This window comes from Citrus sinensis, chromosome 4 (genome assembly GCF_022201045.2).
Source record: "Citrus sinensis cultivar Valencia sweet orange chromosome 4, DVS_A1.0, whole genome shotgun sequence".
In the NCBI taxonomy this organism is placed as follows: Eukaryota; Viridiplantae; Streptophyta; class Magnoliopsida; order Sapindales; family Rutaceae; genus Citrus; species Citrus sinensis.
In genome coordinates this window covers 6,797,498-6,812,227 of record NC_068559.1, presented here as the reverse complement: position 1 = coordinate 6,812,227, position 14,730 = coordinate 6,797,498, and the positions used below count along the sequence as shown (strand labels likewise).

General features: G+C 34.5%; 3 protein-coding genes across 3 annotated transcripts in view; 1 reads left to right on the top strand and 2 right to left on the bottom strand.

The window, feature by feature from the left end:
* Window positions 1–5,641, top strand: part of LOC102628265 (phosphatidylinositol-3-phosphatase myotubularin-1-like) — a 169,017-nt gene extending 163,376 nt beyond the window's left edge. The window contains exons 4-8 of the mRNA XM_052440290.1: window positions 2,212–2,433; window positions 2,911–2,970; window positions 3,152–3,216; window positions 4,143–4,422; window positions 4,684–5,641. Coding sequence (XP_052296250.1) covers window positions 2,212–2,433; window positions 2,911–2,970; window positions 3,152–3,216; window positions 4,143–4,422; window positions 4,684–5,196 — 1,140 coding nt within the window. The 3' untranslated portion in view covers window positions 5,197–5,641. The remainder of the gene's footprint in view (window positions 1–2,211; window positions 2,434–2,910; window positions 2,971–3,151; window positions 3,217–4,142; window positions 4,423–4,683) is intronic.
* Window positions 5,642–6,256: 615 nt separating this feature from the next.
* LOC102628561 (protein STRICTOSIDINE SYNTHASE-LIKE 10-like) lies at window positions 6,257–6,685 on the bottom strand. The gene has a single exon (XM_006485261.1). The coding sequence runs from the start codon at window positions 6,683–6,685 to the stop codon at window positions 6,257–6,259; it is 429 nt and encodes a 142-aa protein (XP_006485324.1).
* Window positions 6,686–10,920: 4,235 nt separating this feature from the next.
* Window positions 10,921–12,370, bottom strand: LOC127901831 (protein STRICTOSIDINE SYNTHASE-LIKE 10-like). Its single transcript, XM_052439838.1, has 2 exons — window positions 12,108–12,370; window positions 10,921–11,674 (listed from the first exon to the last, which is right to left on the bottom strand). Exons 1-2 carry the CDS (start codon window positions 12,368–12,370, stop codon window positions 10,921–10,923), a joined length of 1,017 nt encoding a protein of 338 aa, XP_052295798.1.
* Between the last annotated feature and the right edge of the window lie 2,360 nt (window positions 12,371–14,730).

Below are 14,730 nucleotides of genomic sequence, written 5' to 3'. Positions count from 1 at the left end.
TACCCGGCCTGCCAAGCTTTGAACCTTCTTGATGGTGCGTGGCGATTTCATGTTTTTGAACTGCGCGAATTTTATCGGGGTTGAGAGACTACTTAGACACTCATGGCACCACATCGTCTGATGGAATGTCATCATTCTTGGTTAGTCATGGGACCTATGAAGACCTTTTCTTTTCTTATCTTAAGTTCTTTTAATTGGTGTCACGAATGCTGAGAAAAAAAAAGTTTGCTTCTGACATCAGCCGCAACATGCTTGACACAAATTTCTGAAGAGCATTTGCAGTTCTAGGAACATTATTACCTCACAGTTCCTCTCATGTTGAGTTGGAACCTTGTCACATTACTCGTTTATGGTATTTTTAATTTGAGTCATTTGCTCAGTGCTCAGTCTGTATAAATGTTCAAATTCCTCATTTTTTTTTTGAAAGTGTTACAAGGTGGATATCCTCAGGTTGAATTGTTAAGGTTTTTTAAATGTCTATCTGCTGAACTTTGGATAACTGTTATCCTTTGAACATATGTTTATGCTATTTTCCAATTTTATTGACAGAGACATGGTGGTTGGACATGGGGTGGGGGCAATCTAAGCAGTATGTCAGCTTCAGTATCAACCCTTGGAGACAGTGGTTGGTTAATACATGTTCAGAGTATCCTGGCTGGTTCAGCTTGGATTGCTGCACAAATCGCTTTAGAATAAGCTTCTGTGCTAGTACATTGCAGGTCGGAAGTTTTTTTATGCCATAACTTCCTGGACTGGTCATTACTAGAAATGGATAAAAATATTTCAGTTTCTGCTCAGAAAAGTTTGACATTTTGAATTTTTAGTTATGTAAGCTTTGCTTCATAACAACTATAAATACTTAAATAAATTCTTGATTGGCTATTGAGTCATATTTCTAGATATATGCAATTTTTAGATTCCTTATTTCTGGTTTATATCATATATGCAGAGACAGGGTTAGGTTACATTTATAGAATTTTCTATTTGTCTTGGATGACAGATAGGATGATTTCAAAAGGACCTCGTCATTTATCATTTCTTTATTTGTTTGTTTATTTTCTTTTAAGCTGTTTTTATCTGAAACTCTGGTCAGCAAGGTATAACGACCAATCCATTGTTTTCATATGTGAACTTGGGAGGGCTCTTTGTCAAAAATTGTGTATTTTTACGTAGGTTTACTCCAGGAGTTTTTCATGGATTGCTGGCAGCAATCTTTGAAGACTAAGAGAGGCAGGTAAAAATCCAGTTCTCAAACTGAGCTTTAGATTGGAGTGATTACGATGATGTTAAAGTTGTCTATGAACTTGTGTAATTAATAGCCCGTTTGGGAGTGTGGTGCAAAGCCCAACTACTAAAGGGTTTGGTAACACTCGTAGCTGGACTTTAGTAGCTTAGCAAATTTTTTCCCAAACACACCCTTATTTAGATTGAGTTGAGTTTAATCCAAATGACTTTTTATTCCACCATTTAGAGAGCTGCGAGATAGAGAGAGCAAGAGACAGGAGTTTTTATTGCAATTTCGCCTACTTCTGTAATCAGGATAGATATTAGAGATTTCCTGTTTGAAGTCCTAGGTAATTCCTATTTTGATGTGTTAAAGATTAATAAAATGAAAACGTTTTGTTGACACTCAACAAAATGGAAAATTTGTATTTCAGGTGTTTCCCTGAAATTGGCCTTTATTGGCCTTTTTTAACATTTTTGTATTTTGGTGTCTAACATGTTCATTTGCCTTTGTGTTATGCAGTGATGGTTGGGATAGAACAACTCAGTTGGTTGCACTTGCTAATTTTTTACTTGATCCATACTATCGAACATTCGCTGGATTTCAGGTACATTTTTATTCTTGAAACTTTAGCTCTTATTGGCAGTCTTAAGATCTTTTTTTCTGATGTTTCTGCAAAGATGTTCTTAAATAATCTAGTATGAAAGGCAATGTGGGAACTCTTTTGTTGCATGCATAGGTTTTTTGTGGCCCTTTTAGTTTATTTTTTTCCCATTTTAATTTTACTGTCTCAGAATCAAGTGTTGACATTGAATTTTTTTTTCTTTGCTTATTTTTTATTTTCTTCTTGGGTTGCTGTACCGTTCTTATTTGTCTTATCCATATGAGATGGTAACATGGATATCATTTGCCTTGCTCTTCAGTTATGCACTCAGTGTGATGCGTGATGTGACTCATAAATTATAAAATCTTTTTTCTTGGTGCAGGCACTTGTTGAAAAAGATTGGCTAGCATTTGGCCATCCATTTTCGGATCGTGTGGGAATGCCAACCCTCTCTGGAAGTGGTGATATATCTTTTGAATTATGTAGGCAGTTCTCTACTGGGAGTTTTCCGTCATCACCCATGCGCCAATCATCTGGTTCATTAGCACCTCAAGCTTCTGGTTCTTCTCATGCACAGAACAACTATTCTCCCATATTTTTGCAGGTTCTTGCATTAATATTTAGTTTAACTATTGAGTCGTTAGTAGAATCTTCATTTAATTAATATTTTCAAAATTCAGAAGCTTAAAGCGATAAGGGCCTGAAAAACAAATCTTAACATGCATCATGTGAAATGTTGACTAAGATGAGCTTGCAGATGGGCTTAGATACAGGAGAGCTCGAAAATGAGCCAAAGAATTGAAATTTAAATAATTAAAATTGAGTTTGCACTTGTGGAAATTTAACTTGAGACATTATCTTTTGATACCATGTTAGAGAAACCTTTTGACCCAAAATCTCAAGTTCTTAGCGCACTTCATTAAGTAGCTGCTCAATCCTGTATAAACACTAGCTTGCCTTGAGGTCCTGACCCCTCTTCCATGCCTTTGGCTCTACTGTGGGAGGACTTCAGCTTTCTAGTTGTGTTATAAGTTTGTCTGAGGAAAAATTAATGATCTGGTGTGTGAATTTGTTTCTGCAGTGGGTTGATTGTGTTTCACAATTGATGCGGATGTATCCATTTGCCTTTGAGTTCTCGTCGGTATGTATTTTCTTCTATATGTGAAATGAATTTCTTATTCTGTAACATATCCCATCATTAAACTTGAATGTGCTGGTGAAATGTTTTCTTTCTTTCCATTTTTTTTCCCCTTCTCTCTTCATTGTTTCATATCCTTTCCAGAGAAAACCAGTTGTTGACTTTTCTACTCTTTCGTATCCAGGCTTTTCTGGTGGATTTCTTGGACTGTGTGCTTTCTTGTCGCCTTGGAAACTTCTTGTGCAACAGGTAGTTTCACATTAATACAAGCAGTGGGGTGGATCCTATTCCAATAAAAGCTGTGGTAACTGGCATGCATTTACTTCATCTGTTATGACTATTGGGATAACAGCAGGACTTAGCCAGTAATTTGTCCTAAAGAGCTGCTTTTTTAAGTTCTCTCTCTTTTTCCTTTTCTATTGTTTTTCCTGCAGTGCGATGGTTTTACATGCCCAGGGGCTTGGTCTTTTTGATTAAATCTTTAGTTAAGGGAAATGAAAAGTTAAATTGATACAAGTCTGAGGTTCAAATCTTTTTTTTTTTTTTAATTTTCCCTCTTTCGAAGTAGAAAGGATGAGAAAAAATTAAGAATTCTTGATGTGATTATTACATAGTGGAACTGTTATATTTAAAAGCATAATGGTCTTTTGTTTTTGTCAATTAAAAAGAAAAAAGAAAAATTGATGCAAAAGTTATAGAGTTTGAGAAGGATTGAGAGTATAAATGATACAATTTGTTCAGAAGGGAGCATTAACAAACTATACAGATAAATCTAAAGTATAATGGATTAAAAGGTTGTATTTTAAGTTAGCTTGTAATTTTTGTTAAATTGACTTCATTATGTTTTTAGCTTGTCAGCATGGTTTGGATGTTTCTTTTACTTCATAAGTATGTTGTATAATCTCAGGAACTACTGGTCAAAGAGAAATTTTGCTACATTTCATCCCCTGAAGTTGCTGTTTTATTAATGAACATGTATAACTGGTACAGGCATTCTTATGAATGATGTTTATATTTGCTGGTGCAAAATCAGCTTGTTTACTTATTTTTTCCAATTATATAATATTGTAGCTGTATGGAAACATATACAAACAAATTGGAATGGAACAGTTTAACTCTCAAGGCACTGCTGAGAAAGTTTTTGAATTATCTGATTTGTTAGTCTTAATTTTCAGTGAAAAGGAGAGGCAGCAATGTGGTGTTGCTGAAGCATGTGGGTGCTTGTGGGCATATCTGGCTGATTTGCGTTCTTCGGCAGGAAGCTCTCATGTTCACTATAACCTCTTTTATGATCCGCTGAAACATAATGGTCCTCTTTTACCTCCGGCTGCAGCTTTAGCCCCAACTTTGTGGCCTCAATTCCATCTGCGCTGGGCTTGTCCCACCGAAGCCCAAACTGGGGAGCTTGAAGCACAATGTAGGGACATGGCTATAAAGTTCTCTGAACTGAAGAAGGTAAGGAAATTTTTCCTTCTGTTCTACAGGTGCAATTTTGTGTTGTACTAGACAATATGGATTTAGACAATTGGAAAATATGAATTTTACCCTCCTTTCGGGTGATAGACAACAATAAAAGGTTGTTTTCTATTGGTTAATGGAACCCCTCACTTGTTCATATTATCCTAAATGACAATGAACTGACCTCGTCTTTTTTTTACTGTAATTGAATTATAGAGGGTCTGTAAATAGTATTCAGTCGATTAAAATTCCTGGCAGGCAAAAGAGTTAGCGGAAAAGAAAGCTAAAGAAACCATCATTGCTATGGAATCACAAACTGCAGAGTTAAGAAAGGAGAAGCAACTCAGGAGCAAGGCTGTGAATGTAGCCAATAGGGCCAGCAAGGAAAGTGAAGCCATAAATCGAGCCGTTCAATCATTAGGATGCAAGGTTCAATTTTCTAGCAGTGGTGATTGTACTGTTGACTTTGAAGGTAATACAACTGAGAGTCCACTGAAAATGTCCGCTTCAAAAAGAGTATCTGATGGCAGTATACAGTATGATGAGAAATCAGATTTCTCTGTTTCAGTCACCGTAATGGATGATGTTGTTTCCAGCAATCCAATTGGTCGGATGTGTGAAGCTTTGTGTCCGTTACGCACAGGGGATGGGGGCTGCCGTTGGCTAGATGCTGGTTGTGCTCAGCTGGGCAGTCAATTTGTTGGACTAAAAGCAAACTTTGATGCTTTTGATCGGCTTTCTATTTATGATAGTTATTTTCAGTCTGAATGATATTTTCTGGATTTGAGCTACACATGAGTTGAACCATCGGCTTTCATGTCTAGCTTAATGCTTATTCCTAAAGCATCCAAAGATTCCTTTAGGACTTTCTGTTGGTGGAAACATGAAGGCAATTCATGAAAGATCGACCCTTACTTTTTGGATGGGTCTCGGATTTGTACAGAGGAATTATAGAGTTAGCTGTGGACTTGGAGCAAGAAAACTCAGAATAATGCACTCGGAAGTGGTTGCAAATTATAGTTGCCCAGGTTCAAATATATTTTCATTTAGATTCAAAAATAGCATGTCGCATAGCCATTCTTTTCCGGAATAAAATTAGTTTGTGTACAGTTTTATGAGTAGTTAATTGCTGTGACAAATGTTTTGACAGCATCCATGTACAACAAACTGATTTTGATACAGTTTTGTATTTAGAAAATAAGCTCCCTTGAGATAACTTTCTCTGTCTCTTTTTGTTAATGCTTTTGACATGTGGGTTATGGCTTTTGCTTCGTTTAAGTGTTATTTCATCTCAAACAGGAGTAGAAACGTTTTAGTTATTTTATCAGCGTCTTTAGTCTAGTGAGTAGCGAATCATTAATCCTAGAATCATTATGTACTTTCTCAGTCCAAATTAATCAAATATTGATCGGATCGGATTTGATTTGATCGCAACTTAGAAAAATTGTTAACTTTTGTTATCGAATATGGGTTTACTTTAGCTTATAATAGTGCCTATAAATGTAATATAAATAAAAAAAAAAATCACATCCATTTCATTTTAATTATGTTCTGGTTTCAAAATTTGCTCACTTTTTAGATTGAAGATAAATTTTGTTCTTGACTCCCCAGTGCAAGGAGTAAGTGCGACTGCTGATAGTAATTAACCTTTTGGGTTCCTTTTTGGTGGTGCCTATTTCTTGCTTGGTTTTTGTTCATCCATGTATGCCTAATTAAAATTTCAAGAAAAATACAGAGTACTTATTTTATGCACCTGTTTAAATGAAAATTGCAGTATTGTCAAAATTTGAGAACGACAATTAATCAATGCATAATAAATAAACGAGTTTAGCTAAGCCTTGATTACAACAACATGTTCTTCAACTTCGCTAACAAAATCAAATGCATTTCGTTCATTTCCTTGTAAAACTTTCAGAATATTACCATTGCCGTCAAGCTTAACCGCCACAAGATCTCTTTCAATATTTCGTCTTTCAGTGTCCAATGCAACCCGAAAGTTTCCTTTACACTCCATCTCGATGTTGCCTGGAAATTTCGAAAGCTGAGCAAAAGGTTGCGGAGAGAATGTAACTCTCTCACCTTGAATCCAAAATTTTAAAATCTTCATCGAATTCGATTCAGCAACTGGTAGGAATGATTTATCTTTGTTTAGGGTTACGCCATTTGGAAATGCTAGGCCTCTTTGTAGGACTGTCAGCACTTTACTGCAAGTATCGTATCTCAACAACCTCCCACTTCTATCTCCACTATCGATCAACATAGAATATTGCCTCCTTTGAAAGTACATGCTGCTGCCAATAAAATATACAGCTCCGGTAGTGGTATCAATGCCCAAAGCATTTGTAAAGCAAAAAGAGATTCAGCTGAAGAGCAAGTTGTTTCGCTGGGCCGACGACCATCAATCCAAAGTATGCATCAGCTATGTACAAATCACATGTTACACGGTTGAATTTAATGCCCATTGGCAAAGGTTTTAAAGTTGTGTTGGTCGAGACATCACATATCTTCCGAGGCCGCCTAATTAAGCCAGATACAAATTTGAAATTCCGCTAGCATAACTGAAGAAAATGCATAAAAAATTCCTGTAAGCGCAAAGAATATGTATGGTGAGACTCTTATTTCTTTTTCCTTTGTTCCATTTTCTATGCCATTGTAATTATCATATGAGTGAACATTTGGGTGAAACTAAAGCTGCTTGAGGTCTATATATATCTTAGAAATTTAACAACATTACTAGCCTGTATGTGATGTTACAAGAATCGGACATAAGAGAGTGAAATGCTATATATCTATTTAGAGAGTATTTTGAAAATAAAACGACTATTTATTAATTTGTTAGTCTCACCTAGAGTTCTTTTTTTTTTTTTCCTTTTTCAATCTTAAAGGACCCTAAGAATCTCTTCTTGACGTTTAATTTGCTATAACAGCACAGGAAGCACTGTAAAAATGCTACCCTGACAATAACCTTTGCTATACATAATAGGACAACACAATAACGAGCGTGCATGTAAATTCATGCTATAATACAATAATATAAATTAGACACACACACATGTTATAAACAAATTCTTACCTGTAGGGAGTGGTAGTGGCAAATTCAGTCCAACCAAATTTTGAGCCTTGTCACTTGAGAATTCTACCGTCGGAAACACCGGCGTACGGCCCTTCGCCATTGCAATTGAAAGCAAGGCTTTCGGGACCTACTACTCCGGGCGGAAGCTGAAGCTCAAGATGGTGGTTGCCGTTGCGGCTGCGGCCAGCATTGGAAGGTAAGCTGAAACTATTTATATATATATCGTAAGGGCAAGAAAGAAAAAAACAATGAGAGGAGAGTTTTTCATTATTGCAATCGAAGGAAGTAAGTTTTTGAATTGTGTAATTGTGAGGCGTTGATATACATTGGTATTTATTTTAGTTGCTTTTTTCTAATAATTTTCTATTTAAGATTTTGATTCATTTGACTGGTTTGGATTCGGATTGAATGTAAACTCAAACGTTAGTTAAACTAGCGTAATGAAAACAACAAAAATACAAGAATCTAAAACTATCCTATGTTATTTTACTTATTCTTCTTTATCATTCTGTTTTGTGCAGACCACTCCTTTGATTTGGTCCTTACCACAGGAAGAATTCATTTTATTAACAGAAAAAAGAGAGAGAAAAAACAATGGTTGTAAATCTCTATAACTCATTTTAGCTTCAGGCCTTTAATGGCTTGAATTTAATGTATCTTTATTTTTGGGGGGGGGGGGGGTAACGTGTGGAGTGGGATAGTCTGATGGGGGTTTGTCATATGGTGGAACTAGCATAATAAAATAAATGAATGTTTCAAAATTTATAATTAATTATTATTAATGATTATATATTATTGGATTTAAATAGAAAGATTCATCATTCTTCTTAGTATTAGTAGACTCTCTCTCACATCCTACAAAGCGTAACCCTTATCATCCAATTATCTTTATCATTGTTCAACTCATGAAGCAAAAAGTACTCCATGAAGCACACAATACCAAAAATTCAAATAAATCAAACAATAAAATATAAGAATTTTTCTAAAGAGGATGTTGGTTAAATAATAAAAAAAAAATCAAACACAACAAATCTTAAATATTTAGTGTTTAGAGAGTTTGAAGAAGTCAAAAGCCATTAAATAAAAGGTTGCATAATTAAATATATGATTATGACATTAAAATTGGCTCTAGTATCATTGTTGAGAGAAGATGAAAAAACTTCTGTTCCTATGTTAATTAATTGATGTATTTTAAACCACTAAAGTTTAATTGCTAGTATAATAAAATAAATAAATGTTTCAAAAGACTTATAATTAATTATTATTAATGGTTACATTTTATTGGATTTAAATAAAAAGAGGAAGAGGCATGTAAAAATAATATCCACCAATATTTTAGATATTTTAGAATATAAAAAGATAATGAATGGTGATGTCACATCAGCTCTTGTAGTCGTAACTTTATATAGATATATAGATAATAGGACCAAATAATATTTTTAATATTAAATTTAAGAGGTTATATTGTGGGATTACTAAGAGTTTCACTTTGGACCCATAACTGTGTCACATGACAGAACACTATTATTTGCTTCTAAGATGGTGGGATTGTGCTACGCAACTGCTTAATATTAATAGTGCTATGGGTGTTTTTTTATTAAATTATTTTTTTTAAACTGTCTTGCTGTCAAGGCCATTGATATTAAACGAAGAGTAGGAGAATTCTCAAGTTAATCAGTCAGTATAATATTAAGGGAAAATGACAAACACACCCCCAACGTTTAGGCAAATGGACAAAAACCCCCTTAATGTTTCAAAAAAGACATTTACACCATAATTTATTATAATTTTACCATTATACCCTTCTAGCATATAAAAAAAATTATTAAATTATCCACTTTGTCTATATATTGTTAATAAAATTATAAATATACCCTCATTGCCTCATTCCTCTATTTAAATTTTTATTAATAACCAATTTTCAAAAAAGACATCTACACACTTCAAAAAAATTGTAAATAAATTATAATTTTAAAAATAAAATTGGTTATTAATACCATAATAAATAACATAGAAAATTGGTTATAAATGTACAAGTTTAAATTATTGACATGTGGAGAATTGTTAAATATACAAGTTTAAAGTTTAAATAAAATTGGTTATTAATAACTAATTTTATTTTTAAAATTATAATTTATTTACAATTTTTTTAGGTGTATAGATATTTTTTTTGAAAATTAGTTATTGATAAAAATTTAAATAGAGGAATTGGGCAATGAGGGTATATTTATAATTTTTTTATAATATTCAATTTGTCTATTTATAATGTTATTAACAATATATAGACAAATTAGATAATCTAATAATTTTTTTTATATGCTAGAAGTGTATAATGGTAAAATTATAATAAATTGGGGTGTAAATGTCTTTTTTGAAACATTAGGAGGGTTTTTGTCCCTTTACCTAAATGTTGGGGGTGTTTTTGTCATTTTCCCTAATATTAATTGTTTCTTTATTATTTAATTATAGTATTAGTTAACAATGAATTGCTTACTAGCCTTTCCAATGTAATCCAAATGATCTATTTCATTATTTTAATATTTTCTTGCTCTGCAATCTGCAATGAGTAGAGGCAACTGTTTGTTAAAGAAATCAAACTGTTCGACGAATTGTTTCAATGAATACCTTGTAACGATATCATCGGTGCTTTGCTCTCTGCCGTTAGCGATGTGCAACATCAGCAGAGGGCCATGAGTTCTCTCCAACTTAAGGATAAGATCAAAGGATAGAAGGATCCAAATAAAAGTTGTAAAATGGGAAGAACAACATGTATATTAATCAGCTCTTTCATGGAAATTGATAATAGCCGTTACATTTATTCGCTAGCTCCGCATTGTACTACATTACTATGCATGTTGAGTTCATTTCATTATTACTGTTTCTTTAGATTAAGACTGTATGCGTTTCTTTGATTATTCTTATCAACTCGCTCAAATGAAATTCAGACGAGACCTTTGAATACACTTCTTGAACTTTTTGCACAGAGAACAGAATATAATTTAGATGCTAATGGGTTTAGCACTTTAGGTTCTTCTGTTTACGGAAAAGCATTTTGTTGAGGTTTATGCAGAGTTTTATAATCATAACAAGAAGTTTGGGATTGCTTTAGCATCCGAAATAATCAATTCCTATAAGGATTCTCAAATAAACAACTTTCAGATCCAAAACAACCAATTCCTATAAAGATTCTCAAATAATCAACTTTCTGAATTTATTTTGAGCTCAATTTTATGGTGATGACAGTTTCATGCTTGCTTTTATTCATGCGTATATGCCTAATTAAAGCAAATTTCAACAAAAATACGGATGACTCATTTTATGCAATTAAAAAAGAAAAAAGAAAAAAGAAAACTGTAGTTTATTGTATTGTTAGAAGTTAAGAATAAAGAAGAATGAAAAGAAGCAAAAAGAATCAAGCCTAGCTAAGCCTTGATTACAACAACGTAAGGCTGCACTGGAGATCCCGCGTACAAATATCCACCATGTTCTTCGACTTCGCTAACAGAATCGAGTGCATTTTGTTTATTTCCTTCTAAAACATCAAGGACATTGCCATTGCTGCCATCAAGCTTTACCGCCACAAGATCTGTCTTGTCATTTCCTCTCTTAGTGTTTAGTGCAACCCAAAAGTCTCCGTTCCTGTCTGTCTCGATGTTGTCCGGAAATTGAGCAACTTGAGCGAACGGTTGCGGAGAATATATAACGCTCTCACCTTCAACCCAGAACCTTAGAATCCTCCTTGAATCTGATTCAGCAACCAGTAAAAATGATTTGTCGTTACTCAGGGTGACGCCATTTGGAAATGCTAAGCCCCTTCGTAATACCGTCACTTGTTTGTTGCGAGGATCGTATTTCAATAATCTTCCACTTCTGTCTCCGCTTTCGATCAGCATAGGGTACTGTCTTCTTTGGAAGTACATGCTTCTGTCGGTAAAATAAACAACGCCGGTATTGGGATCAATGTCCAAGGCGTTTGTGAAGCGAAAGGGAATTCTTTCAGCTGAAGAAGCAAGTTGTTTCGCTGGGCCGCCGTTTCTCCCGACGACCATCAAGCCAAAGTATGCATCAGCGATGTAAAGATCGCATGTAACAGGATTGAATTTAATGCCCAACGGCCTCCCACATAAGGGTTCTAAAATCGTGCTGCTTGTGCCATCACATATCCTCCTTAGCCGCCTAATCAAATCGCATGCAAATTTGAAATTCCGTTGGTACATTTGAAAAGAAATAAATTAATAATTCGTAAACTAGATTTAGTTGAATTGCACATACAAATAAATCAAAGTAATATATCTGATGTTAAAAGAATCGCACATAAGATAGTGAAGTGTTTGGTAGATGTTAGTGTTTTCAAACCGAAACGACAATAGATTTATTTACTAGAGGTCTGACCTAGGTAGAGTAATTTTCATTTTCAATTTTAAAGAAATCTAATAAGAACTCTTCGACCCTTTAAATTAGTAGGGTATATATAAAACGATAACATGCGACCGTAGCCTTTTCTATGTACATGAATTTTTTGAAACACAATAACATGCAAGCATGTAAATTCATGCTACAATACAATGATATAAATTACATACTAACATGTATATATACGAATTCTTACCTGAATGGAGTGGTGATGGCAAATTCAGTCCAACCAAGTTTTGAGTCTTGCCACTTGAGAATTCTACCGTCGGAAACACCGGCGTACGGCCCTTCGCCATTGCAGTCGAAAGCAAGGCTTTCAGGGCCAACTACTCCGGCCGGAAGCTGAAGCTTAAGATGGTGGTTGCCTTTGCGACTGCCGCCGACATTAGAATGTAAGCCGAAACTAGGAGAAAGCGTAAGGGCAAGAAAGAAGAAAATGATGAGGAGAGAGTTTTTCATTATCGCAATGTGAGAGTAGTGTATCCTTTTTGTTGGAGTCCAAATTTGTAGTTGTGATTACTTATACTCGTTAATGTTTCCTAATAGGTTTCTGTTTAGGATTTTGATTTATTTAATTGATACGGATTCAGATTGAATGTAAACTCAAATGTTAACTAGACTAGGATAATCAAAACAATAACAATATAAAATTGTAAAGCAGATAAATCCTATTAAAATATGAATTATTATATTAAATTATTTTATTTATTTTCTTTTATCATCCCTTATCGCCCTATCACGTACGTGCATACCATATTATAATTTAACATAGCATCACAAGAAGAATTCATTATATTATAGAGAAAAGGAAAGTATGATGGTAAATAACGTCTTTGTCTCCTTAATTGGATTTTGAATATTTTATAAAAGAAAACAAAACTTATTTTCTTCGTCTTGCTAGTTTGTGTACAGGCTTTTGAGTATATGCCTAATTTACGAAAATTTTAATAAAAATAAACGACTCATTTTATGCACTTTCTGCAAAAAATAAAAGAAAAATGTGGTTTATTGTATTGTTAAAATATAAAAAATAAATAAATATCTACCCTATAACTTAACCCAAGAAGAACTGTATAAATATTCTATCCCATAATAGCATTCCTTAATCCCAGTTTAGATCTTGCTTTACTCACCAAACCTTTACGGGAAAAGAGCAGGTTGGGGGGTTTGTCTATTTACCAATTTTGTTTTGTTAAACGGCAGCCTAAAAAAAAGATATTTGGTTACAATTCAACATGAAAATTAGCTTATTGCATCCTCTCGAAAAACTGAAAGGTTGAAAGCAACATGACACCCATGATTTGGAGTCACTCAAAGAAGAGTAAACAGTTTGTGACAACTAAATAATCACATTAAAAATCCTAAAAAAGCAGATGACTTTGCACATTAACAAAGAAAGAAACGTCTGGGAGGGTCGTTGAAGCAATAACTTTCCCACTGAAACCAGCATTTTTCTTCATCATTTATTGGGTAGGTTCTAATTCTACTACAGGATTTACATGTGACACAGGGACATGCTCCAAACTCAGTCATTTATGTTACAGTAGCGAGTTCAAAGTGATGCATTCGATTGCGATTGCTGCATTTCAAATTTCCAATATATACATGTTTTTGACACTGGACCTGCTGTACTTCCATGAAGTTGACATCATGCCTCAAAGCACATCCAGCAGACATTTCTTTTGCATCAACTAATTCCTCCTGATTGGTCAATCAGCGTGCCCACTTGGCCTCCACATAATGCACTTGAAATATTCCCAGGCTCAAGCAGATTAAACACTACAACTACAGAGATTGTATACATATGTATCAGGAAAAGCCAAAGGGATCTGATTTGCAACTGCTAGAATTACGGCAAAAGAAAATACCAACCAGGAATCCCATTCTCTTCACAATATGTAATGGCCATTGTGTCCATGGACGTAAAGTTGCCGGAGACTGCCTCCCTGTAAGATATGTGTTCCGGTACTACATGGCCATTACCAGAGTGGGAATCATATATACCATTGACACTTACACCTTTAACCATTGCATCCGCATTAACTGACATGAAAAATATGCAAAGCATGTCATTATTATTTTCCAAGTAAAGCTCCACACAAACAGGTAAAAGGAGAAAGAACACCAGTACTGGCAGTAAACCATGATTACAGCGAGTGATATTATATACAGAAACAAGAGAATGAAATAAAGCTGTTAAGTGGTACAAGCTTACGTTCAGAAGCTCTAAGAGCAGCAGCAGCATCAGTGGTAAAAAGCGGATTTCCAGTGCCGGCACCAATGCCACCAAATATCACAACTCTCCCTTTTTCAAGATGGGATGGCTCTTTGCCTGCTATATGGTTCATCAACCTCTGGCAAAGCAAATGCACTTTGAACACGCGTCTTAATTTCCAGCTTCTCCAAGGCTGATTGAAGCAATATAGAATTCATAACCGTTGCCATCATTCTGAAATGAAATCACGGTCACATTGCAAAAGGTATTATAAGGTTGGGAAGAGATATAAGCAACCTACAACTGTATGGATCACTTAGAGCAGCACTAAAGGTGTCAAGGCCTGACCCAGATGATAAATTCAGTATCCAATATAATAGCAATTCAATTTCAACGCTGCATCAATGAAATATAAGCATAAAATGGGAGAAAATGAGGATAGAACTGCGAACTTTGTAACATAATAAACAAAACTTCCTAACTCTTTAATGACCATTATGAACATTGTCAACATAATAACATAATAACAAAACTTCCTAATCTATACTGACCATATAAGCATGGTCTGTTAACATAATAAACAAAACATCCTAATTCTAGACTC

What these genes read in the sequence shown, in the direction of transcription:
- LOC127901831 (XM_052439838.1), bottom strand. Translation starts at nt 12,370, where the DNA reads ATGAAAAACTCTCTCCTCATCATTTTCTTCTTTCTTGCCCTTACGCTT. An exon ending in GCCATCACCACTCCATTCAG is followed by an intron (nt 11,675 to 12,107) that starts GTAAGAATTCGT and finishes CGATTTGATTAG; the next exon opens with GCGGCTAAGGAGGATATGTG.
- LOC102628561 (XM_006485261.1), bottom strand. Translation starts at nt 6,685, where the DNA reads ATGTTGATCGATAGTGGAGATAGAAGTGGGAGGTTGTTGAGATACGAT.